Below are 26,889 nucleotides of genomic sequence, written 5' to 3'. Positions count from 1 at the left end.
GAACCCTCAAACTCCCAGGCCTCTGGTATAGGACCTGAGATTGAGGAAAACACGTGCCACCCATAGGGGTGAGAGGGGAATTTATATATATATATATATATATATATATATATATATATATATAATGTCTATGAGGTATAGAATCTCTGGCCCTCTATCTATTGTTGGACCCAAAATCCAGGCAGCCTCAATCAGTTTTTAATTAATGGAGAGGCATTCTGAGAATAGCTGGAGGGGTTCCAGAATCTATTAAGCTGTAGAAGGTCATCGTTTGAAATTTCCTCTGACTTGATAGAAGACTTGGTCTTCCAGCCTCCAGACACAATTTCTTACAATGTAAATGACCAACAATACTAATAATAATAAAGCCGCTATCTGGATCAGATAGATTGGGGCTGCTAATTTCAGAGTGCCCTCCAACAGATATGACAGTACCAAATTGGACAAGACTGGTCTATATAGAGCCTTGATGCATTCAAACTCTTTGCAATGTTATACGTTTTACAGGTTTGGGGCTGTGCAGAAGGACTTTGATGTGCTGTACATCATGATTTGGGGTTCACCATCACAAATACAACCCTAAACTAGCAATGAAAGTGCCCACATCACTTTGCTTTGTATTTCCAACTAAAAAAGCAAATGGGCAGGAATACAGGAATTGGCATTTGGCAAATATAATGGGAGGTGAGATTTTTAGGCCAGGTGTAACGTTAAGATCTCTCTGCCCTATATCCCTTTGTCTGATAATGTGCAGCTAAATGTTGAGAGAAAGAAATGCTTTAATAACTCAAGGCTTTGGAGCTCTAACATTGCCTGGCTGGTTTGATTTTCTCTTCTTTTGCTCCTATGTTTTTAATATCTGCATGGCAGATACTGAGGCTGACAATGGGGGCCTTACCTATAAAATTCCCTATGCTGAGCAAACATCCCATCAGAGGTGATGACCTAATCCATGCCCATGCGACTTGTAGGTCAACAAATTGTGCAGGCCTTGCCATGGGAAGGAGTGGAGTCTACCAATTAAGGCGCCCAGGAAGAACGAATACCTTGACTTCAAGAACTGGAGTGTTATCTATGAATCATGATGCCCAGGTTCATGCATTCTTAATTTGAAAGCTGCCAGACCAAGAACTGGGGGGATGCACTGGAGGAGAGGAGAGCTATTAATACCTACCCTGCTTCTCTTTCCAGCAAGGTTTCATTCTGTCTTGGGAAAGTCTGTCCAAAGTGTGTTTGGCATCAAGTCAAGTCAGCAAGTTAACTTCTACCAGTCTAATTAATTCTCTTCCCTCCACCCCCTTCTTTCTGGGCTCCCTCCTCCTTGATTGTGGTTACTCAAAGCTCTGCACTATCTTTTTCACTGCATCTCATTGAGAAGAAGGTGAAGCAACTTCTTCACAAAGACCCTGGAGAGAGCACAGAATTCAGGATCTCCTGGCTTCCTTCAGATTTATTTATTCCTCACCTCTCTGAGCAGGCCAGATTCTTTTGTTTCCCCTGAGTGCGATCTGCAAGCAAACTACCAGCCAGCAAGGTTTATTGATTGAAGCCACTTGTTGGCTGATGCTCTGATTATGAATGAGAAGGTAAGGGTTTGAGTAAGGGGAACCTAACATCAAGGCAGCAGGCTTAAACCTGGACTTTTAATGTAGCCCTCTGCCTGTCTGCCCCCCTCCTGCCCCCTTCCCCAACTGCTGACTTTCCTTCCACTCTTTTTCAATCCTTCACAAAGCAACCCAAAATTACTGTGGGCTGAGGACCAAAACTGAATGGGGTTCATCGACTTTCAACCCAAAACATACTCCGACTTATCCAGCCCTGCTCTATGCCGTTTTCTTCATTTTGGCAGATTTATTCAGGATGGGTAGAAAGATCATGTTGTTGTTGTTAAAACATTTGACAGTTAGAAATGTACCAAATACTGTAGTAGATTCCAGTCTATGCTCTGCCAACTTCTGAGATACGAAGTTTTGAAAGAAGAGCAGTGAGATTTCAAGGAAGTAGCTTAATTCAGGGTTTTTCAAACTGTGTTCTGTGGAACGCTACAGTTCTGTAAAAACTTGATGGGGTTTCGTGAGATTAAAGGCAAGAAGAAAAAGAAGATGTTCACTTGAACACCACCAATTTTCTATCACGGCAGTCTTGCCTCTTGATCAAGGGTTCTGAGAATTTTATTCCTTAAATAGTAGGTTCCATGGCTTGAAAAAGTTTGAAACCCCCCCCAACAATTCATCTGTTACATACTGTGTACCTACTTACTTACTATAGCGATATAAGTGGCCAATATAAACCAAACTGCCAAACCTTTAGCTCTTTGCCGTGGAGGAGTGAAACCAGTATACCAGCACCAAAATACGATTAATTACAGAAGTTGGCCCAAAATCTTAAAATCACATTTATTTTAAAGGCAATTAAATCTAAGGGTTTAAGTCTATCTGAAAAGATGCCCAGGAAGATGCCAGGCACCTACAGTCAAGATGCCACCAATAAATAACCATAATGCTAACTCTAAGACAAAGGGCTTCCTATGCAAAGTCCTTCTGTACTATATTACCATACACAGACTTTTTAAAAGTAGAGAATAGTACTGTATATCTGTTGTAACAATATATAAGCAACAAAGAGTGAAAGAAGAATGGAAGCAGGAGGGTGCAACGTTCTTTTTAAAATCACCTTCTTCTACCTGATGCATGGGACTACAAGTCTCAGAATTCCCAGCCAATATCTGGAGGGGTTGGAGAAGTTGGGAAAATGGGCACATATTGACCTGCTCTTTTTTTTCCTGTACCTTTCACAGAACCAAATGCCAAACGCTTCCTCTGTGCTTTTGGAATCTACCTCCAATGCTTCCCTCCCTCCATCTGATGACCGTGATGGTGCTTTGGCCCAGGCTGAAATTGCCATTCTAGCTTCCATCTTCCTGCTGGCCACTCTGAGCAATGCCCTGGTGCTTGGAGCTCTGTTCCGCCAGGGTCGCAGGGCCAGCCCTATGCATCGATTCATCCAACACCTCTGCCTGGCCGATATGACAGTGGCCCTCTTCCAGGTGCTCCCTCAGCTCATCTGGGACATCACTGATCGCTTCCAAGGCCCAGACATCTTATGCCGTGCCATCACTTACTTGCAGGTTGTCGGCATGTTTGCCTCATCCTATGTTATTGTAGCCATGACCTATGACCGCCACCGTGCCATTTGCCGGCCCATGCTGGCTTTTCAGAGAGGCCCAACCTCACGGCATCGACCTGTGCTATTGGCATGGACAGCATCCTTCCTTCTCAGCCTCCCACAGCTTTTCATCTTCTCCAAAACTGAACTGCCCAGTGGAGCCCATGAGTGCTGGGCAGCCTTTGCGGAACCCTGGGGAGCCCGGGCCTACGTTACCTGGGTGACTCTGATGGTCTTTCTCCTGCCCACCTTCTTCATTGCCACCTGCCAAGGCATGATCTTCTGCGAGGTCCACCGCAGCCTGCGTTTGGGGCCAGAAGCAGCCCTGGCTCACAGGGGGAGCCAACGAGGGGCCTCCCCTATTTCTGGTGCAGTAGCTAAGACACTCAAGATGACACTGGTCATTGTGCTCACCTACGTATTCTGCTGGGCTCCCTTCTTCCTAGTACAACTGTGGGCAGTTTGGGATCCTCAGGCACCCACTGAGGGTAAGTTATCCAGCATTCAGAAACTGCCCTTTAACCAAATTCTATCCCAGCCTTCCCCAGCCTAGTGGCTTTGGCCATGTTGACCAGGAGGAATGACAAAACCATGTCCAACTCATTTGCAGGATATTGGATTAAGGAAGGCTGTTTTATCCAATAAAACAGCATAGGAAAAGAGGGGTTTCCCTCTCTTTCTGCTAATTCCCATGGCAGCTTTTATGAACAGGAGGTGGGCTCCTTCCTTCCTTCCTTCCTTCCTTCCTTCCTTCCTTCCTTCCTTCCTTCCTTCCTTCCTTCCTTCCTTCCTTCCTGATTTGCATCCTCCTTTACTTTGATGCTCCCTTCATTTTATTCCTTCAGCAATAACAACCCTGTAAGATAGACTGCACTGAGAGAGAAAGGCTGGCCTAGAGTCATCCAGTCAGTCTGAACCTGAGTCTCCCCAGTCCTAGTCCAATGCTTTAACCACTACACCCCACTAACTCTCAAACATATTTTTAACATTTAGGCTTACCATAATGTGTAGAGCTAATATACTCAGAACCACTCCATAGAAGGCTCTGCTGGAATGTTGAGTCTATCAGTCTGTCTATCATCTATCATCTATCTATGATGTTGTTTTCTCCCCTGATATTTTTGTGATTCCTCTGAGACTTTGCCTTCTGCTTTGACTACCTACTGGAGAGTCCAGGATTCTGAAATGTTGATCCAGTTGCCCAGCCCTCCTTTCATAGTTTGTCTTCCTGCCACTTCCCTGATCCTGGGCTAAAGTTCTTCTCTTCTTATTCTGTGATCCAGGACAAGCAAATATTCATGCAAAAACATCTGAATTAATTCAACAGATCATGAGATTAAGCACCAATCAATACATGCAATAAATAAATGCAATGAATCTGTTGCATGCCTTCTATTGTCTATTTTGAATATAAATATTGCAGATCCATGCAGAATGAATTGGAAGTTAAGCAAGGGTTCAGTTGGGTGGCCAGTTTTTGACTAGAGAAAAATTGTCATGCAAAGCTCTTATTTTAATCCCAAGCACAGTTTTTAGTTCCTCAGTGATGATGGACCTGCGTTTACTGAATAAGTTGCAAGATAAGCTTTGGCGAGTCTTAGCCTCTGTTGATGACTCTGATGGTTGCTCATTCCTGTTATTTACTTCAGGCCCAGCTTTCACCCTCCTGATGCTCGTTGCCAGCCTCAACAGCTGTACAAATCCCTGGGTCTATGCCACATTCAGCAACAGCATCTCAAGTGAACTGCGCCGAATCTTCTGCCCCAGGTGGGCCCATCGGCAAGCCAGGTCCCTATATGAAGACTCCACTGTCACAGCCAGCTTCTCCCTGGGTCGAGATCCTCTTTCCTGAGACAGCAGCTTGCAGGCAGAAAGACAGGTGTGAAGGGCACTCCTGCAGAATGACTCTCTCAGCAACCAGCCCAGCAGGCAGAAGGCCGCCTCTCAGTTCAGCAGAGATACACGTCTGTTCAACCATGCTAAGGAAACGGAACCTGTGTCATTCAGGTTTGCAGTACCAGCAGGAGGAAGCTCCTGAGCAGATGGGGGTGGGGGGAGGTCTGCCAAGGGCTGAATTCCCTCAGTGCTAATCTGCTGCAGGGGCAACACTGGGGCAGGTTCCAAAAAGCACTGGGAAAGCCATTTCTTTTCCCAATATCGTATTTCCTCTATGATGTTTTTGCTTGGCTTTGAGTTAGCAGAAAGTTTAAGGTTTATGGTTTAGCATGATGTGCAAATCTGGCTATTGCTATTTAATTAACAAATCAGAGTTTAAAAAAGAATAGCGTAATGTGTGAAACCAGCTAGTATTTTGTTTGATGTGTTCCTCACCAGCCTTAGGGATTCAAATTAAAAAGATGGAGACTGCCCACCATGAAGCAAATTAAGGTGGTTGTTCCAGCCTCAGAGCTCTGTTGAAGAGGGCAGACAGCCCATAAGCCACATGGTTTTGTACAGACTGCCTTGGCTTCAATGTGGCTTGTGAGAAGACTGTCCCACTGGCCTATCCTTTGTGTTAACTGGAGCTAGAAGATGCCACTGGGAATGTATCTGCTCTTGATGTAACTCAGTACTGACCAGTGAGTAAGTAAGATCAAAAACTACAGTGTCACTGCTGTTGTTGTTCTTTGCATTTCTTTTACACAATGGCAGAGGGGCCCACTTATTTTTCCACTGCACTCACCTACTTCACATGGTAAAGCAAAGAGGTTTTTTTTAATCCATCAGCTTGTTGCAAAGCCTGCTGGTGATTAGGGCTGAGAGGGAATGCCTGGCACAAGGCCACCTAGGGCTACTTCCATGCCTAAAAGACATCTAAAACCTGGATCTCTTTGATCCAAACACCACGACACCATGCTGGCACTCTTCCACAGTGTTGCTGTGTGAAATAGAATTTGAACACCCCACAAGGTAAAGTAAGAGGATTTGGATTCTAAAACAATAGAACGGATTTGGAGTCACCCAACTGATGGGATGGGATGTGACATGACAACTAATATGTGAGCTGGAAAATGTAGGGGTTAAAAAATAGATGGATTCTTGAAGTTCTCCACTGAAATTAGGTCATGAAGATACTTTGGAAATGTCATAGAGCCAAATGTATCATAAAGGCAAGCGGCTTTTGCAGCTGTTTCTCTTTAAAATCGTAACATAGTGGCAAGTGTAAACTATGGAACATTTTCCATAAACAGCCTTGATCTCTCACTGGGAGAGAAAATAAGGTAAGATTTGCCCAACCGGAAGTTTCATAAAATTGTATATGAGGAATATGCAAGAAAAACTTCCCAGGTCCCGTGAGAAATCACGTGTCTTACTGCAGGCAATGTAGGCATCAGGTTGAACCTAGTGCTCACCGGGGTGCCTGGACTACAGCTCTAGGTCTTTCAAACTAGATTCCCTACAGAAAGGCTTAGAACCGTAGAAAAAAGTATGTGTTTCTCCATCTTGGGATCCCTTTAGGTCTCCAGAAACCTGAGTAGATGATTTTAAAATGTCCTCCTTTCCTAAAGAGTTGAGGGATTCTGCAGAATCCATTAAATATCCAATTCCCCTCATGCTGGCCTTAGGGCATAATTTCATGTACGTGTGCATTGTGCAATTGTGTGGCAGCACATAGTGGGAATCATTAAAGCAGTGTTGTCCAAACTTGGCCACTTTAAGATGGCTGGCTGGGAAATTCTGGGAGTTGAAGTCCACTCATCTTAAAGTGGCCAAGTTTGGACAACACTGCATTAAAGCATCAGCTAGGAGTAATGCTGCTCTAGTTCCGCCCTGGCTTTTGCTGCACTCACAGGGCTTCCTTGCCCAATCTCTGTTTGCCTTATATTCCTGCTCTCTGAAGCCACAAGACAGAACAGAGGGAGAGGAGAATGGAATGACAGAGAAGGGGTGGCTGGGATTTACCACACAACTGCATTCTGGGAAGTAATTTAAGCTAGGGCTCCCATCATCACCAGCCATAACCCTCCTTATATGCTTTCCCATTTTCTGAAGCCATACCTGTCAGTTCCTGCTCTAATGTTGCAGGTAGCATTGGCCAACATCCTATGGGTCCTAATACTCACCTCTCTGCATACTGTCTTTGTGGGGGATCTAAGGGGGGCTTCCCCCCCCCGCTTTACACTGATTGGGAATGCAAGGAATACATTAAAACAAAGGGGGTGTGAGAACTATTAAAGTAGCATGATATCTGTAATAGCCAGTCTTCTGCCTATGAAGGAAAACTCCAAAGAGCATCCTTGCTCTGCCCATCAGCTGGTTCTTAAGGCTGCATTATTTGCTCAGCTTGCAACTTCAACAAGTTGGACAAAAACTCTGATACAGCATTACATGCGCTTCTGGGTTCGGCTTATGGTCACACACAGCCTGTTGAGGCATGCAGATCTCACAGGTCCCCTTGCTCTCGACCTGGGTTTTCCAGATAGGTGCAGCAAGAGCATATGAGACACGCAGCCCTACAAAATCATGGGTGAATTATGACTGTTTCAATATTTATTAATGAAAGAGAGTATATGGAGTATATTTGCGTGCACATACATATGCACAGAGAGAAAGAGAGATTGAGATTCATAACCAACCAATGGCTTTGGAAAGCTAATACTGAGAATCTCAGAATGCTGTAAATGCAATGGATCAATTTTTGAAACTGAAGATTTAGCTTTATTAAGCTTTGCTCTTTTGAATGACTCTGATGCTTATTGTCTGACTTCACATTTATTGTCTTATTGTCTAAATGTTTATCTTCTTCCTGAATCCCCATCTGTAAGAGGAGTGAAAAATAGTGAATGGCCGATGTGGGGAATCATATATGTATATATACATTTATTGCAATATATGCATGTGTTACACACACACACACACACACATATATACACACACACACACACACATACATACATACATACACTAACGAGCCATAACTGGCCACAGTTCCCTTGCACATGACAACATAGTTTACACATCATAGTAGTATATCTGTATCCTTGTAGCTTAGCATATTGTGTGAGCCTAAGTATTCTAGCTTTAAGCCATAATTAATGGCTTATCACATTCTGTAACCTGGCCAACTGTAGTTTATTTAATAAACTATGGCTTTGCACAGTACATGAATCCAGGTGAAGTGTGAACTATTCCTAATTATTTCTATCTGGGATTTGTGCAGTTTCTGCATAAAAACATCTTTTTTCACTTCTGCACTGTTCTGTAAGTCTATGGGAAGGAGTTCAGTGACCGCTAGATGGTGCCCCACATTGATGAAACCCACTTGGCTGCATCAGCATAATTTTTCTGCCTGGGAATTCTTCTGCTGTAGTCCATGGAACCCCATTCTAATCCAGGTGTAAGAATAGCTTGGCTCCGTGTATATTTAGCTGCCCTTCCTTCCTCCTCCCATTTCCGTCTCCCAGCAAAGGATCACTGGGACAGTGGCATATTTATAACCCTTGTCCCTATCCATGTGGCTTGCCCCATAGCTGAAAATACCAGGTGGGGGTATTCAATTGCCAAGATCCACCCTCCTTGACTGCCCTTTCCCTCCAGTCTATGTTGGCCGAAGCTGAGAATAGAACTGGAGTCAGATTCCTGTACGCCAATAAAGACACTGAGAAGAGGCACGACAGACATATGGGATAATTTCAAAATAAGAGGTAGCCTTTGTAAAAAGGGAAAGTGTCATAGATTTGGGTATTAGGAGGTACTTGACAGCATCCCTGGATCCCCCGTTCAAAGAACCCTTGAGCTGCTCTCAAGATGATCAGTGATAAATACTTGACGGAGTATAAATTAGACCCAGAAGATCCTCATCTGCAGGAACCAGGAACCACTATGCTCCTGCAATCCACTGTCGACATACCACCCAAAGCAGATCCACGAGATCCACGAGGGATCAACCAACACCTTAAGGTAAGAAGGGGAACCAAGGAACAACCACGTTCAGGCTGTCCAAGATCTAAGAGCACAGCTCTAACAGCCCTTCCATCCAACGTGGGAGCTGTGTCCTCATTAAAACTCAATCTCCTCCCACTTTTGACATGCAGGCTTACTTATGTTTCCCTGCTTCAGCCCCAAATGTTCTGTCTTTCCTGATTGCTGTTTCTCATAATGTGTCCCAAAGTCCATCAGTAGTCAGTCAGTCTCTCTCTTTCTCATACACACACACACACACACACACACACACACTCCTGTATTTGTGGGGAACCTGGGAAAGTAACAGGAGGAATATTAGACATAACCAACAGAGAAAGGAACAGAGTTTATTAGTAATTTATCTCATAAATGGCAGCTCAGTCCAGGCTGCTAATGGCCCTGGGAAGAAGAGGTTCAAAATCTCCAAAGAGATTCCACCATAATGAACTCCCTAATAAATTAGGGCTGGAGTTTCGTATTGCAGTTTCCAAAATTCTGTGCTTATTCTTGCATTAAAATTCCTTAATGTCTGTGTGATTCTTGCTTCTTGGGTTGTGTCCTGCAGAACAGAGCTCAACAGCACCACACATACACACACAAAGAACCAGAGTCCAAGTTCCTTTGCTCTGCCTAATCTAATTTAATCTGTCCAGTGGGGAGGCGTTAGTAACTTGATTCCCGTTCTTCTTGGTAGCTGGAATTCTCCGACATCCTTGCAGAACCTTCCTCATTCCGTACCTTTGACCGGGTTTGGACCTGGAGTGGCATCATCTTTGAGAGCTCCCGCCTCTGGTGCTACCGTATTATCTCACTGCTCTGTGCTGTGCCAGTCTCCTTATGTTCAGGCTTTCTCTTTGCCTGCCTAGGCTGCCTCCATATCTGGTGAGAATCTTCTTTTGGCTTTGTCTCCTAACATCTCTTGGATCTCTAGTGTTCCCTGCCAAGCTGTGTTCCCTGCTATTTGCCCATTACTTAGTAACAAAGCAACCTCTTAACCATCAGTAGGAGAACTATCAACTGCTGCAATAGGCCATGGTGGTTTTCAAATGGTGGTTCTCAGGTTACTTGCATGTTTACTGATAGTTACTGTATCTCTGTATGATTTTCCGATCCATGATTAACTTGACAATGGTTTACTAAACTAATCTAATCACCTTGGTTTGTACATCTACAAGCGAATAGCAGCACTAGCTGACTTTGGCTGACCTCTAAATAAGATAAGAAGGGACTGATCTGGTAACAATTTGGATAGGAGACCCCTAGGAATCCCAAGGCTGGGGATTCAACTGGGAAGTAAAAAAAAAAAAAATCCCTGAAGAAAGCAATAGGAAACCACTTCTGGTATTTAAAAAAAAAAAAATCCAACCTGGATATGTTGATATGATGATGAGGAATTAAGCTTCCTTTTTCTTTCTTTACCTTGCCTTGGTTCACATAACACACTGAACCATAAAACAACCTCATTAGCTCTATTTGTACAACACACCAAGCCACCAGCTAGCCAGCCACATTTTGGCATCCTGCGCCGTGTGAACCCAATGCAAAAAAGGGCCTTGGAAAGACCAATTCCTAGCTACTACCCATCTTCCTTCTACCACATGCTACCTTAGAAGAAATTAGGTGCATCATAAATGACATGTCACAATCATGAAGAGGAAAGTTTTTCATCTACATCATCTTTCCCTAACCCAGCCAGTCAAGAGCAGATTGTGGAAGACTGATCTATATGCCAGACAGAGGTGACCAACCAACACCCCATATAGATTCTCAGCCCCTTTGACCGTGGCCCCTTCCACCAGCATCTCCTAGACCATCTTTTCCCCATGGCACCATCTGAGCCTTTTCCCCCCTTTTTTGTAAGGGTTCTGCAGCAAAGTGGAAAGTACACGTGTTGATTTTTTTAAAGAAAATAATTTCAAACTTATTGGGTAGAACAGATGGAAGCTTTGTAGGACTCAAACCAGCCATAGAAATCTCCACAGCAGAGCAGTTGCAGACTGTGTATGGGGCTCCAAAACTGCCCACTCATAAGCAGACTTTACAGTGGAGTTCCCATGTCTCTCTTTGGTAGCCATAGATCCCATGGAAAGCAACAGCAAGACCCAACTATTGACTACAGTGCCCTCTGCTGGACAGGAGAGGGACATGAGAGAGGAAATATGCCAGGGATGCTACTGTGCAAACTTGAGAGATGAGGTGCAATCTGGTAAGACAATTACAGGTAGACCTCGTTTAGTGACCACAATTGGGACCAGCAACTCAGTCGTTGAGTGAAGTAGTCACTAAGTGAAACCAGGACTGTGCTCATGATCTTACTTCAGTTTTCCTTTGCTTTACAGACCTGTGAAGGTCATAAATGCAAGGATTGGTCACCAAATTACTTTTTTATCACTGTTGTGACTGCAAACGGTTGCTAAACGAGGCAGCTGCTAAACAAGGACTACCTGTATGCTTTAATTGAAAAAGCCACATCACATCACAAATGTGGGCTGACATCAGTGGCCACCACCAATTCAGGAGGCCCGTGGAAGATTCCTGGGGTTTCTTGTTCCCTCTTCTAGCTGTCCCTGCCTACTCACCTGTTGTCTCCAAGCATGTAAGCAGTAGGACATAAGCAGGCCACTGGAACAGCTGGGAGGTATGCAACTAGGGACAACAGAAAATAGCAGTAGGGGTTAAGTTTGCACCACACACTAGGAAAAAAAATCAGTTGGCTAGTTTGTGGCTCAGTGCATTGTGTGAACCTAAACATCTACTTTAACTCGGCAAACCATAGTTCAGTTAACCATAGGCTAGAAGGCTTTGTAAATTTAGCCAAGGACGTTGGTGAGAAAGAAAGGAAGCCACTCAAGAGTGTTAAGCAAATATTGACATTAGGCCCAAGATACTCACTACCCCTGAAAAAAACCTTGCCTACGTCTCAGTTCCCTTAGTCTCTTACTAGCTCAGAAAGATCAGCTCCATGCAAATTTCCACAGTTCTCAAGCTCCATGTTGAGAAACCCTATGTTCCTGCATGTGAGCTGGGGGAATGGAACTGAAGTCATGGAAGATCCCCAAGGCATGGAGATGGTCACCCAAAGGTACCGAGTGAGTGCAGGAAACACAACTGCCCTCTTGCAGAACAGACTGAGTAGACTGAATAATGGGCAAGCAATTCTGCATTCTGTCCATTTGTTCTTAAAGTGTGTGTGTGCATTATTAAAAAGGAATCCACAGTAAGATAAAGACCTCTTTACTGAAGGTTATGGACCATAATTTGCCATGTTGGTCCTATGCAAGTTGATCAATAGGTGTTTTTTAACTTCTCAATCTAAGGTTGAAAGCATATGACTGGCCCAAAGTCACCCAGCAGGGTTGCTGTATCTAAGAGAAGACTTGAACCTGGGTTTCCCCACTCCTAGTCCAGGACCTTAACCACTACACCACACTAGCATGTGCATGCACACATACAAATATGTGTATAAAATTATCTTGAACTGGATTGTAAGTGCACTTGGGATATACTTGAGATGTTTATCCTGCTGTCACCATTTCACCATTTCCCTTAAGCAGAGGGTTGTGTCACTGGAGGGCAGACAAGGAGTAGCTGGTGTATAATTAAGGCATTGTGAGGAATTAGGCTATTACAAAAGAAAAGATGAATCATCATCATGGCTGACTTTGATGGTTGCTTTGCATTTTCCCAGAATGTTTTACAATCTCAGCCTCTTATGGTACCTACTGTTGCTTTCCCAGAACAATGCAAACATTCAGAGTATTCAGGGAAAACAGCAACTCCACAGCTGTTACCAAAGTTAGTCACAAAAAGAATCACAATCCTGAAACAAATGAGGACTTTAGTAATATAAATTAAGTAATTATGCAGAAGAAAACGTATCTGTTTGTTGTGGACAGAAAACCTCCTTGTATGCAAAAAACAAGAATGTTAGAAGGAAAGTTATAAACCAACCTTCCTTATAACAACATAAGGGTTTCTTCGAATTGGAAGAAAGTGAAAATTAAAATGATACAATCCAAAATAAAAATGTTATGATTGTGTGAAGTACTAATACTAAATATACTATTCCACTATATATACCACTATAGTATATAGTGGAAAATGATGTCCAAAACAATTTAGATAGTAGGCTTAATTGGTCCATTTGGTTAATCTAAGAGGCAGATTTGATGGGAACACAAGATGGGCCTTCTCAGTGGTTACGTACAAGCTTGGACATCCCTGTCAAAGGACGTCAGGGCCAGCTCCTTCCTTATATCCATTGACATTTTTGTGCAGGCAGGCCTGTATTCTGCAACTGAATTTTTTGCTCAGTTGGATGTTAATTTTATGAGCTCATTTATTACTTGTCTGAATTATCAATGTATCTTTAATGGTGCTTTAATAAAATTTCCACTATTTTGAGCATACGTCTTATTTTTGTGTTGTCTTTTTCTTTTCATTTTCATTATAATTACTGTTAGCTTTCTGATACCCTGCAGAAAGGCAGGATATACATTCGATCAGCTGGCTGTCTTACTGAAGCCTAAATTAAGGAAGAATGGGGAAGGCTCATTTGGAAGGCCAATCTTTTAAAATTCTCCCTCCTTTTTTTCTTCCCACAACAGGTGTGTGATGCCTAGCATTCAGCTGTGTACAATGGCCATGCCTCCAGTTCGTACCCTCTGGGCTAGCATCCTGGATGTTGTGGTAGCCCCTCTTTTCACTAGCCTGGGGCGCTGCTGCAGTGCCATCTACCTTACAGTGACTCAGAAGTGATACAGGGATACTCTCCCATCAAGGTCCATGCTGCACAGACTTCCCTTCTTCCCTTCTCATTATACAACCCACTGAATGTGTTCAATTTCCCGAAGGATTGACCGAGGGACTTTTTAACCAAGGCCTGGAAATATGGGACTGGAGTGGGGGGACAGGCTAAAAGAAAGGGAAAGGGAGCCCTTTGGGGAATGAATGATAGGGTAAATTAGACTGCAACATGCTTTCCCCCCCCCCCTCTTTTTTCCCAAACCCCTTCCCTTTGCCCAGATTTGCAAACAGGACTTCAGAATGATGCTTCCTTTATTTTTTCCATTTGGAAACTAAAATAGGTGAGTCCTTCTCCCAAGCCCATGCATCTCCATTTTGTAAGGCAGGGGTAGACCATGTGGCATAAAAACTCCTCTTATACCTGGAGAGTCCTCCCTTTGTGATCACCTGATTTTGTCTCCTGCCTCCCCCCCCCCCCCAGTTCTTCTAATTCAAAAAAGTCAAAGGGAAAGTTGGCCTTGGGCAAAGCAAAGCATCATCTTTACTCCTCCAGGACTCCCACAGGCATTCTGAGAAGGTGCAAAGAGCGAGTGCTTTCAGGCCACAGCTTTCTGCCCATCCTTCCCCCCAAAAAGACAAAAGCAACAGGGATGGTAAACAATATTCTGTGAAACTAGAGAAGGTGATAGGAAATAGCTTCCCCAGCTTACTCTCTGATAAAATGGGGACTACCATGGTTTGGTGGCTACCAGGCCAACAATGGCAGCCATTTTGGGCCTAGCCAACGCCTTCTCCTCGCCAAGGTCCGCCATTTCTCAGAGTGTCCACAAGATCCTTTCCAAATTCTCCCAAGAGCTCACCTCTATCCAGTCTTCAATTCTTATCTCTCAGGGACTCTCCAATCCACGTCACACACGTCCATATCAGGATAAAAGACTGGCAATAGGCCTCCAACTCAGCCATTCCCAATCTAATGTCCTCTTAGGAGCTGCCATTCCACCACTTCGGGAGGCCATCAGGTGGGGTAAGGACCACTAATTAGACCTACTGCAGGAGTGGAGTTGGCAAAGGGGATGCCTCCAAATCCAGGATGCCTCTGAGAGAACAGATTGCCATGGAGGAGATGCTTCACTCCAGCCCCTCCCCTATTAGAAATAACTGGAATTGATATTATGTTAAATCCTCACCCTGCAGACTGAATTACAATAAACTATTGCTTTTCTTCCCTTCCGACTGGCTTTGTCTGGGGGGCTTACACTCGCATTCCACTAACCACGGCACAAAGACACCCCATCAACCATTTCCACGATGCAGCCCACGTTTCATCCCCAGCCTACCACAGGGACAGCTTACATTCATCTCTCGTTGTTTGGGTTTCAAAGTAGGGTTTTTCTCCTCCTCTTTGGCTACTGCGGGAACACCCCCTCCCCTCCGGTCCCTGGGCATTGCCCTTCATGGCCATTTGCCTTGAGCTGCTGGAGAAATCAGGTACCCAGTTCCAGTGGGACATCTGACAGGCCCTTTCAGGCATTATGCACTCTCCAGATGTACATGAGCCTAGCGTTCTTCTGGAGCAGTGTTTGTTTGACCTGTTTATATACACATACATTTAGTGATCTTTCAAATAACAGTAGACCTGTGCTTAAAACACAGAACTAGCACTTTCTTCATGGAAGGTCAATGTACTGGGAAAGAGCTGGGTTGTGCCAGCTGTGCAAGGTGAATGCTTTCTACAGGTAGTCCTCACTTACCAACCATTCATTCAGTGACCTTTCGAAATTACAACAGTGCTGAAAAACAAAACTTACGACTGGTCCTTGAAGTTGCGGCTGTTGCAGTTGTCCCCACAGTCATGTAATTGCAATTTAGGCACTTGGCAAGCAGCTCACATTTATGATGGTCACAGCATCCTGTGGTCACATGATCACCATTGAAACCTTCACAGATGGCTTCTGACAAGCAAAGTCAATGGGGAAGCCAGCAGGAAGTCGCAAGTTGTGGTCATGTGACATTGTGCTTAATGACCCACAGTAATTCGCTTAACGACCGCAGCCAGAACTGAGAGAACTTATGTCATAATTTGGTGTGGTCACATGACATCACACTTAACAACCGCACCGCTTAGTGACAGAGTTGCCAGTCCCTATTGCGATCAGTAAATGACTACTTGTACTGCTTTTATTACTTGGTGGGACACCATTTTGCCTGCACCAGCAGCATTTTGTGCATTCCCCAGGATACTTTCCGAAGCAGTTGCATGCTGCTAGTGCTGCCATTCCCTTATAAAATGTACTTATTTGGGATCTGGGGTGAAACTGACCAGAATTCTGCCAATTTCCTGTTCTAGCCTAAGTGACAAGTCACAGGTGCAGTGAAGGAGCGAGGTCTGGGTGAGACCACCCTCAGTGCTCCTCACAGCCCCTGTGCTGCGCCTGTCACTAGGGTTCTTTCTGAATGCAGATCTACCAAATCTATATCCAAAAATAGTCTGGCTGACAAGTCAGGAAGGGTGGAGGGAGTTTTCTTGATGCACCATGTGATCAACTCCTCCTTCAGTCCAAACCCCACCTCCACACACCCCAATTTGTCAGCCAGACAGTTGGGACCCAGGTTTACTGGACTTCCAAGACAACCTGTATGCATGTTGAGATACAGCTAAGGTGACCCAGTGCAGGGCACCTTCACACCAGCAACCGATCATTAAGGCAACTTGAAAGGTGCTAAATCCTCCAGGCCAGGCACCCATCCCCCTCCTCACCAAGCCCACTCCATCACACATTAAGTAAAGCAATTAGGGCTGGTTTATCCCACAGGTTGACAACAATGGGAGCAAGAGGAAATGAAGCCAGGGCAATCCCCCAATTTCTACCTTTAAATGGTCCTGCAATAAAGCTGCAAGAAGTTAACTTGACTTGCAAGCTTAGTTACTGAGGCAGATTAGAACTTGGCCATTGGATTTGACCAAATGATGCTGAGACACTTTTCTCCTGTGGACTCAAGGACTGGGGAAATCTGCATTAACCCAACCTGTGAGGAAGTTCTGTTCATCTTTTCTGGCAAACCAGTCATAAGTTGAGTCCTGTGTGAATTAAATTGCCTCCCAGATAGGTTCTTGGGGATTGGTGAGTGGATGGAAATTCTAAGAGCTGGGACTTACATCCAGTGTGGCTTCTTTTCTGATTTCACAGCAGAAGAATTATTTGTACAAAATGCAGGATGGTACTTGCCCATCTACATGTGCCTAAGAGTGTAGCGACTGCCTCTACTCCCTAATACCAACCAATCAGACATGCACATACACACCCATCTCCATGATAAGACCACACCTTAAAATGCCACACTTCCTCTGGTCACTGCCACTGGGAATGCTACAGGCTGCAGCTGCTGGTGCCTATCATGAAGTTGTCCCCTAAATCTTTCGCTGGCAGCAAGGTAGTGGTGTGCACTCATGCAGCCAGGGTAATATTACAGGCACATATTTCCCTTTCTCAACCATGGCTCTGGGGTGGCAGGAGGCCACAGCGGTACTGATGCCAGAGTCAGCTGCGTGCGGGGGACACCCACCCTGTGGTCTTTCTCCTGCCTCACTGGCAGGGGAGTCCTGTACTATCTCTAGAAATGACCTGTGGCTGCTAAACTTAACTACAGTATACAGCTACGTGAGTCACATCTGTACATTTTTAAAGTGTCGTTGCTTTGTTTGGTGCTGGGTGAAAACCCGTTGTTTGTGTGGGTCCTCTTCACACCTAAGAGACCTTTTAACCAAATGGCAGGGCTAGGTGAGGGGAAAGGTCTTCACAATTGTCTCTGGGTTTGTTTCTCACTGTACCTATTGTTAGTTAATCATGCTCTGTTTGAGAACTTCCTTCCCCTCCCCTCTCTCTTCTACATTCTCCCTCTTCAAGATGTACTTAAAGCTTTTCTATCTTTCTTCTCTATGACAACAGTTCTTATGAAAACCTTAAAGCAATAGCTGGGCTGAATATAGTTCTGCACATCCTTCCATTTTTCTTTACTCACTTGCATGCAAGTAAACGCAGGGCTCTCTTTTAGCTAGGCATTGTCTCTTCAACTTGAACCAAATCCATTTATGAAGGACAGTGCAACTAAGCTTGCGGAGTACGTTTTCCCCCATCACTACAGCCAGAGAATTTTCTAAGACTGGGAAAGGCTTCTAGAAATTCATTGAGAAGGCCCAAATGCTTTTGCTATCAATAGAAGAGAATATGTGTAGTTCAGGGTTGAACTGTGGAGTCCTTGGGGTTCTCTGAGCTTGGTGGTTTTCTTGCAAACATTTCATTACCCAGCTCTGAAGATGTTACCTAGCCAGGTAACGAAACGTTTGCAAGAAAACCAAGCTCAGAGAACCCCAAGGACTCCACAGCTTTTGCTATTTATTTCCAGCCTGTAGAACTGGAAGATACTTTCATTGTGCCTCTGGATACGGATATTCCATCTTCAGCTATTGTTATCTTTGGTTGGTCTAATCAATGAAAGTCATTTTGACCTCCAAGCAGAATCTGCCTTAGGGCTGGAGGAAAACAAAAGCCTTTCTTGGATAATAAGATATGTATTGCTGAATGTACTGCTTGGGGTGCATATGCTCATCTTGCCATTATCTCAAGTCATTGATTTTTGTTTGTTTCAGATTTGTGCAGGGCCTCAGAAACACTTTTGAGTAGTGATAATAGCAATGCAAAACAAATAATTTCGTGTCCTTTAAAAAAATGCATTTATATTCCCGGTTTCATCTCTCTGAACATCTATTCTTTGTCCTTTCAAGGAAACTAATTTTTTTTCCTTCAACTAGTTAAAATCTTTTAGTAAAATGTCAGATCTCAGAGCCAATTTGGTGTAGTGGCTAAGGCATCAGGCTAGAAACCGGGAGACCATGAGTTCTAATTCCACCTGAGGCACAAAGCCAGCTGGGGGACTTTGGGCCAGTCACTCTGTCTCAGCCCTAGGAAGCAGGCAATGGCAAGCCACTTCTGAAAAATCTTACCAAGAAAACTGCAGGGACTGGCACGCAGTCTCCAAGAATCAGACATGATTGAATGGATAAAAAAAAAAGTAATCCAAACTGAAAGTCAGATTACCAATACATTTAAATTTCATTTTAAAAAGCTGATTGTTGCAACAGATTTTTCTAATAAAGTTCTATAATCATGTGTAGTGACTTTGATTTTTTTTTAATAAATAAAGGGTGTGTGTGTGAAAAGACTACACTCCAGACTGCAAACTACACTCAGGCTTGCTATAAACAGCTGAGCCGTGGTTGAAAGGGAGGTGTATTCTGGCTCCAATGGGGACTATTTCTATCTGTGAACTGCTGTCAAGAGTTATCAAGTGGGAAAAAGACGGGGGGGAGCAGCAAGGGAGAGGCAGTTCTTCTCTGACAGTCAGAGACAACTGGTGGCTGCTTTTCAGAGAGATAGATAGACAGACCCTGAACAGGAAACAGGCCCAGAGCTATGGCCCAACAAGAAGAAGAAGAAGAATCGGTGACTCTGGAGAAGATCGACTCCCGGGACCCTCTCACCAAAGAGATTGATTTGGTGGAAAGAGACCCCAGGCAGATCAACCAAGAGGTGGTCAAGGTGAGCAAATTTCCCAGGGCATGGGACAGAAAGGTGGCAGCAGCAGAGAGGGATTTTTTAAAGAAGTTCCCTTTAGACTGAGAGGATGAAGCAAGGGGTCAACCCCACTAGGTAGACCAGAGCAGGAAATCAATCAACTCCACAGGAAGGTACTTTTATTGAGATTGGCTATAATAACAGAATCTTGCAAGTCTGATTGTGCTGTCCCTCCTCCTCCTCCTCCTCCTTATACTTCAGTGAATCAGAGACCGGTCTGCTTGAGTTGCTTCCTAAATGTTATCTCGTGGCTCTGGACTTTAAAAATGCTTTGGCCCCTTTTGCCTAGGTAATGGTTCCTGCATATTTTCCCCAAAGTCATCATCCTTACTCTCTACACCAGTGTTTCTCAACCTTGGCAGCTTGAAGTTGTGTGGACTTCAACTCCCAGAACTCCCCAACCAGCATGCTGGCTGGGGAGTTCTGGGAGTTGAAGCCCACACATCTTTAAGTTGCCAAGGTTAAGAAACACTGCTCTACGCTAAGGTGGGCAGTTTCCAAAAATAAACGAACTAAAAAGAGAATGCCTTGTACAGAGAGAATGTTCCTGCAAAGGGTTGTTTGGGCTACACGTATTGCTCTAGAGGATATAAAGCAGAGGGGTGCTTCTACTCCTCCAAACCAAATCTTATTTTATAGTTCTTCACACAATGTACTGTATAAATCTATGCTCTCCCCCTTCCCAAAAGAGAGTGACTGCTTCCCAAGGAATGTATTATTTTTAAAAGCCAGCTTGTATAGCTTCACAGTTTAGGTCATTGCTTTTAGAATTTAGCACATTGTGTGAACTCTGGGTATTAAACTATATTATAATCACATCCAGTAAAATCAAGCTGGTCACAGTGAGATGGAGGAACTGGAAAAGTAGTGAAGATGAAGGTAGCAGGGGATGAAAGGTAACCAGGAGCAGCCCTCAGGGCTTCCTACGTGGGTTCCAAAGTCTCCCTTTTTTAATGGAGTCACTTTCCTGAAAGCTAAGACATCAGTTACATGCTAGGCAGTGACTGATTTTGGAAATGTTTGGACAGACTGGGAAGGAGAAAGTAGAAAAGGTGGTGTTTGAAGAGGAAGAGCGAGAGAGAGAGCAAGGTGGGTGAGATGGCCAAGCAAAAAAGGCGTGACTGGCATCTTGCATTTCTAGGCCTCTCTCAAGAACTTCTGAAGAGCCCTGGCTGTTTCAGATCAACTCAGAGGTCCAGCTCCCTTCATCCAGTGGTCAATGAGATGCTTCTAGGAAGCCCAGAAACAAGACAGTAGCACAATAGCCCCCTCTAGTGGCAGATGAGAGTCTGGTGGAAACAGGAACATTGCATTTATATGTAGTGTCTGAGTAGAATGACTGTCATCTTTCCTGCAATCCTTAATAAAAGGCTTTATTAATTAATTAATACAGGCCTAAAATAATTAACAGACAATGAATAAAGTCACAAGAAGGGCAACTTTTTTGGAAATTCACACCCAGCTCCATTTTCCTCAGCATTTCTTCCAAGCATCACAGGAGAGGACTTCTTTAGAGTAAGAATTGGCAATTGGTAGCAGCTCAGTGCCATTGGAGAAGCAAGAATGGAGGGCAGGGAACCGGCTTATGACCTCATCTCTCCACTATGCTTAGGATGATACGGGGCAGTGGAATGGAGGGTCACCACTCCATTCCTCCACTAACGTAATTACCAACAAAGGCTTTAAGGAAAAACTGAGTCCAAGTCCTCTTCTTCCTCTTTATATCATGCCTTCACTTTGCCATTACACTAAAAAGAGCTCGTTTCCTCTCTTTATTCAGGTGACGTTTACCCTAGCATTTCTGTGCATTGCTCATTAGGCTGAGAGTGTGTGACTTGGCCTAAATGGATCCCCAAATTAGCCTCTTTTAGAGGAGCTGGACTATGGCTTTATTATCCCCAGCCAGCATAGCACTTGTTCTGTCCTGCACCTTGTGTCAGATATCTCTTTTGTTGGGCTACAGTCCCAGCTATTCAGATAAAGGATTTAAAAGACACTCAGTTGGGCATAAACATCTGAAAATGAATTGCATGTATTACATTTCCTGTTCTCCTTTTCCCCTACGGAATACTACTTGGAGTTTCCAGCCAGTCTCCTATCCTGACATTGACCAGCAGGCCTACTTAACTCCAATATGGGTCTTCAGGTCAAGGGTATGCGTTAATGTCTCCAGAGGCTAAAGTCTCGGTGTCCGATAACCTTCCAGAACCACTTATGTTTTTCATTAAAAAGATTAAAGCAGAATCCACAATGCTGCAAAGTAAAGAGCCAGTTGGTAGTTTCATCACTATGAATGCCTTTGGGCTCACATAGGCATTTTTAGAAAATAGAAATGGCAGGTTTCTGTAACTTACTGCTTTTTTTTCTCCAAAAAAAACACCAACCCCTATGATCAGCTAAGAGTGGCAATGGGAAGCTTTGTGGGGGTCTAGAGAGAGGTGAATAGCAATGCCAGCATCTTTGCTTCTTGTAAAGAGGAAATGTTATAATTCACCACACCTACAAAATAGCCATTTTGTGAATAGGCAACAACCCTGTGGCAGCCATTTTGTGAGATGATCTACAACACGCTCTCAAAATACCAAATATGTCCAAACAGGCTGCTTGCTTTCCCCCAGACCATTCCCTCCTTGCAATTTTCTAAGGAGCCTGTCAAATTAACACCCACTGTAAATAAAAGCTTAAACAAGGAATTCTTGTGGACGTTGTATGTAACAGTTGCCTTTTTAATGATCAGTGTTTTACAAGCACATTATCCACCTCAATAGCAGGAAAGGAGAAAAAAAGAAGCAAAAGAAGACCTCTTCTTCCCATACCCTCACTCACTTTTTTTCTGGGTACCTAATGGCGGTTTTTACTCCCTAAAGCTAATCAGGGCCAAAGGAAAGGGATGCGATTCTAACTCAATGTAGTGCTGATTTAGAAAACTAACAAAGTTCTAAAAAGGATTATGGAGTAAGGATAAAGAAAATGGCATTCAGGAAGGATAGTCCTACTGCTGAGTCAACCTAAGGCTAATCATACAGTACTGTCCTAATTCAGTGTTTCTCAGCCTCAGCAACTTTCAGCTATGTGGATTTCAGCTCCCCATGCTGGCCAGGGAATTCTGGGAGTTGAAATCCACACAGCTGAAAGTTGCTGAGGCTGAGAAACACTGTTCTAATCCTTTGCACAATGGGAGAAGGACTGAACTCTATTCCTAGGGGCTTTTAAATTTGACTTTTGCTTATTATGAAAAAATACTTCTACCCTTCTTGATAAAACCAGGACATCTGCCAACAGTTAAAAACAATGCACATTTAAACCATCACAATGACTCCAATTTGTCTTTGATCATGCTTAATTTCCAAAGAATTAAACATTAGGTTCCTGATACTGATGGCAGATCTATCCCCTACCTGCTAATGTCCACGGAAGGTCAACTCACCAGCAAATCTGTCTGTGCCCTGATTTTGCAAGTGTTTCAGCGAGGCCTGTCCTGGAGAACTTTCTGGTAGACTGTGCTCCTGGTAGGTCAAATCTCACCCCCGGCTGAGGCCGTCACCCACCTGCTCTTTACTCCACGAGGGGCGTCTCCAAAATTCATGTTTAAACAGTGGCAGCTCCAAAAGACAAGGAAGCCTCTCTGAAGACTGGAGGTGAAACAGAGGCTGGAAATGGCTAAAATATGACTCAAAGTAGCAGGCAGAAAAGATAGGCAAGTACCTGCTCTCTTCCTGGTAGGTTTTCCTGTCTGCCCAGTAGAGTTATGGAAGCGGGTGGGCTCCTAGCAGTCATCTACCCCAACCCCCTTTTAAATGCATGATTGCAACCTAAGTAGCAGGTGATACTCCGTCCACTCTAGAATTGCAGACTGCAAGTAAACAGCAGACTCAAGCAGACTTTTTTCATACGGAAAATAACTCTTTTAAAGCACAGCTCACTATAGAGCAGTGTTTCTCAACCTTGGCAGCCGTAAGATGTGTGGACTTCAACTTCCAGAATTCCCCAGCCAGCATGCTGGGGGATAGAGAAAAGCAGAGGAGGTGGCTTAATTTTTCCCCATTTACAGCAACTCTTCCCCACAGAGTTTAATTCAGGTTTTTACAAAAAGTAAATTCTGTATATGTTTAGGAACTCAGATTCAGGGAAGAGAACAGTCCCCCCAAATGAGGAAAATCGTCTTTGTTCCAAATCATACACACTAGATCTGTTCTGAGGTTAATAGCCTTCAGACTTGCATAACATTTGTGTGAAGTCATCAGCCCTACTTTCAAGTCCCCCAATAGAACCAGGGAAAAACTTTCAGCATTCCAGATGTCCAAGATGGATTGTGGTTACCTAGCAGCAGAAAGAAACTGCTACCCATTACGGAAGGGTTTGGAGACCAGGAGTCTGGAATGGTGTGAGGACTGCTGTCTTGCACACGGGATTAGATTAGAAGTCCTCCCTTCCAGTCCTAGGATTCAATGGTTCTAGCTCAAACCATCTGGAGAATCTCCAGTTTGGGAAGGCTGCTTAACACCATAACAATTACTCTCTCTCTCTCTCACACACACACACTCCTGACTGAAACAAAGCTTTGGCCAACTCACAATCTCTCTTCCTATGTCGCTTAGGTAGACTTTGAAGATGTGATTGCTGAGCCGGAGGGCACCCACAGCTTTGATGGAGTGTGGAAAGCCAGCAATACCACCTTTACCGTCAGCAAGTACTGGTGCTACCGGATTCTGTCGGGGGTGCTGGGGGTGCCCCTCGCCTTGCTCTGGGGCTTCCTCTTTGCCTGTGTTTCTTTCTGCCACATCTGGGGGGCCGTGCCTTGCATCAAGAGCTACTTCATAGAGGTGCAGTGCTGTGGGCGCTGCTATGCCTTGTGCATTCGTACCTTCTGCGACCCCCTCTTTGAAGCGGTGGGAAAAGTTTGCAGCGACGTCCGAGTGGCCCTGCGCAAGGAACGCGCGAAGGACTGAGTCCTCTCCTTTGGATCAGGACAGGATTCTGGCTTCATCTTCCTTCACTTGACCCACTCAGGTGGGATAGTAGCTCAGCTGGAATCCTGAGTCTCTCAATCTACCGACCGAGGTGGAAGCAACCTGGCTGATGGAACTTTAATTCCCTGCCCCCAACAAATTACTCCCTCTTTTGGATTAGCCAGTTGTTAAGGTGGAAAAAAACATACACACTACACTCTAAACATCTCTCTCTTATTCTCTCCCTCACTCATAGACACACACACACACACACGTGTCACAACTTAGTGGCAAGTTCTTCTACAGAAGCCCTATTGAAATAAGTACCTGTGCAGGAGAATAGCTATAAGAGTTCTGCAGGGAAGCCACAACAAGCACTTGGCCTGGGGGTCATTTCAGCACCTTAGCTTCCCCGTCCTGGCACCTTCCAGATGTGCCACGATGACAGTACCCAGAATTTTCCAGCAGCCTGGCTGCAGAATTCTGTAAGTTGCTGTTCCAAGGGATGTGGAGGGGGCCAGTTGGAGTAAAGCTATCATATCTGGGATACACAATTCCAATATTGCCCTAAATTGGAAAAAGTTGATCTATTCTTCTAGGAAGCCATTTCAGAGAAGCTCTGAGTACAGCACTAAAGCCTTACATCTCACAATTTTATTCCTCTCTCTCTGGCATTTACTATATTATAGTTTTAGCCAACTCATCTCACATCACCACTGTGGTACCTTTTCTTTGAAATCAGCCTGTAGACATAAAATTAGTCAATCAGTGCTGCTTTTTCCTAAGCCTTAATGCTAATTCCTGCTTTGAACCAGACACTGACCATTTTCTAAAATTAAAAAACAATAAATGTTCTGCATTTTATGACAATAAAGCCCAAGCAAATCCTTCAGTGTCTTGTTTATTCTTTATAAAATCCTGACTGGTATTTTCTGTGGAGAGTTTATAAATCCAGTTTATTGCAAGAGACAGAAATAAACAGACTGTATAGAAAGATCACAGTACAGTCGTTTTTGTTAATGAAGAGCTAATACCAGGGCTGTACATATGCTGTAATTCACAAGAAACTCACAGGATGCGGTATTGGGCACAGAATTCTGCTTCCTGAGAATGTGAAAAAAGTTATATATATATAAAAAAATTATATATATATAAAAGAGCAAGTTTCTAGCCCTTATGTCTACAAAGCAATGCTCAAAAGTGTGGGTTTAGTTTCCTGCTGAAATTTTGGAACAAGGATTCCTTGGTCAGCTTTCCAGTTGTCAAACTAGTAACATAAATTATGGAAGAGAATCTCTGCAAGTTTAAGTTGCATAATTTACACAGATTGCAGAATTCAGCTTGTCTTTGCACAGCATTTTAAAGCACAGAGTACATGCAGCCCTGATTAATACTGAGCAGTAAAGACAGAAGAAGATGATGGAGCAGGAGGAAGAGGAGGAGGGGAAACAAACTGGACCTTGGATGAAGAGGGAAAAATTGGCACACAGGTCCCCACCCCAAATATGTCCCCTTACTTATTGCCCCAATGTAGGAGGGTGATGCGTGCAGGGATGGATGAGGCTGTACCAAGTAGCATGTGTGGGAAGAGTTCTAAAATTCAGACAAATGTATAAAGCATTAAGGGATACATTGCAGGAGTGGAGAGTCGAGGAAGGAAGGAACGGAGCACAGCTGGTGAGGGCTAGTGTGAAGCATGTCAGGAAGAGAATAACACACATACAAAAGAATGCCCTCCCTTTCAACCCCTGGCATCATAACTCATGATTCCCTTCCCAGGGCCAAGAAGAGACTCCAGGAATCTTGGCACACTCCCTCCCCCCTGCATCCCTTCCACATGCAGATCCAAGTGCAAACTGTTTGTGGCAAAGGAACAACTGGATGGGTGTTGGGTCCAGGACCAACCTGAAGGCAGCTGTATGTTTTAGTCCCAGCCACATCCACAACATGAAAACCTTCAGATGCACCTCCAGTGCAGGAAGACACCCAACAGCAAATGCATCTTCAACATTTGGCTTGGAAGTCGGAACACAAACTCTGATAAACTCAGATCACCCCCTTTCCCACCCCCCGCCAGGAGAGAGCAAGACACATCTGCCCTGAGTTGGTATCTGGAACAGAAAGGAGGAGGAGAAGGAAGAGGATGGCCACAATATTGGGCAAGTCACACTGGGGGTGATTTTCCCCATGTCACGTTTGACTCACTCTCCATTTCCCGAGGACTTGAAGACCCCTTTGCCCCGCAGAAGTGCCCTGTTCGAAGAGGCAGGTTTGGCAGGGGTGATTCCCTTCTTAGCCAAAGAATTGCTCTTTGGGGGTTCAGAATGATTGGGAGGGTCGCCAATCCCTGTGTGCTTCAAGGTAGTTTTCCCAAGAAGTTCTTTGAACACAGAATCCATATTCCTGGCAACCTCCTATCAGTGGAAAAAGAGAAAACGTGCTGAAGAAAGCAAGAGGTGGGGGAGAACTAGAAAGGGGAGAAAAAATGGGCA

The 26,889-nt window shown here is 44.2% G+C and overlaps 4 protein-coding genes across 6 annotated transcripts in view; 3 read left to right on the top strand and 1 right to left on the bottom strand.

Moving 5' to 3' along the window:
- The first annotated feature begins 2,761 nt into the window (after positions 1-2,761).
- On the top strand, positions 2,762-5,341 carry AVPR2 (arginine vasopressin receptor 2). The gene is made up of 2 exons (XM_007420530.2): positions 2,762-3,653; positions 4,815-5,341. The coding sequence occupies exons 1-2, from the start codon at positions 2,804-2,806 to the stop codon at positions 5,015-5,017; spliced, it is 1,053 nt and encodes a 350-aa protein (XP_007420592.2). The 5' UTR covers positions 2,762-2,803; the 3' UTR covers positions 5,018-5,341.
- A 3,572-nt stretch (positions 5,342-8,913) lies between these two features.
- LOC103065527 (caveolin-2-like) lies at positions 8,914-14,038 on the top strand. The gene is made up of 3 exons (XM_007420503.3): positions 8,914-9,066; positions 9,764-9,951; positions 13,677-14,038. Exons 1-3 carry the CDS (start codon positions 8,914-8,916, stop codon positions 13,825-13,827), a joined length of 492 nt encoding a protein of 163 aa, XP_007420565.1. The 3' UTR covers positions 13,828-14,038.
- A 5,244-nt stretch (positions 14,039-19,282) lies between these two features.
- Positions 19,283-24,397, top strand: LOC103065936 (caveolin-3-like). The gene is made up of 2 exons (XM_088137746.1): positions 19,283-19,412; positions 24,047-24,397. Exons 1-2 carry the CDS (start codon positions 19,287-19,289, stop codon positions 24,395-24,397), a joined length of 477 nt encoding a protein of 158 aa, XP_087993872.1. The 5' UTR covers positions 19,283-19,286.
- The window catches only part of ARHGAP4 (Rho GTPase activating protein 4), a 50,636-nt gene continuing 44,912 nt past the window's right edge, over positions 21,166-26,889 (bottom strand). For all 3 annotated transcript variants that reach the window (XM_088137743.1, XM_088137745.1, XM_088137744.1), the window contains one exon: positions 21,166-26,811. In XM_088137743.1, coding sequence (XP_087993869.1) covers positions 26,599-26,811 — 213 coding nt within the window. In that variant the 3' untranslated portion in view covers positions 21,166-26,598. The remainder of the gene's footprint in view (positions 26,812-26,889) is intronic.

The sequence above is a fragment of the Python bivittatus genome, unplaced genomic scaffold, assembly GCF_059951505.1.
Source record: "Python bivittatus isolate LINGU-HERP-01145 unplaced genomic scaffold, Pbiv_v1 ctg000220_np1212, whole genome shotgun sequence".
Classification (NCBI taxonomy): domain Eukaryota; kingdom Metazoa; phylum Chordata; class Lepidosauria; order Squamata; family Pythonidae; genus Python; species Python bivittatus.
Note: the sequence above shows the minus strand (reverse complement) of the source record. Positions and strands in the feature narration are given on the sequence as shown.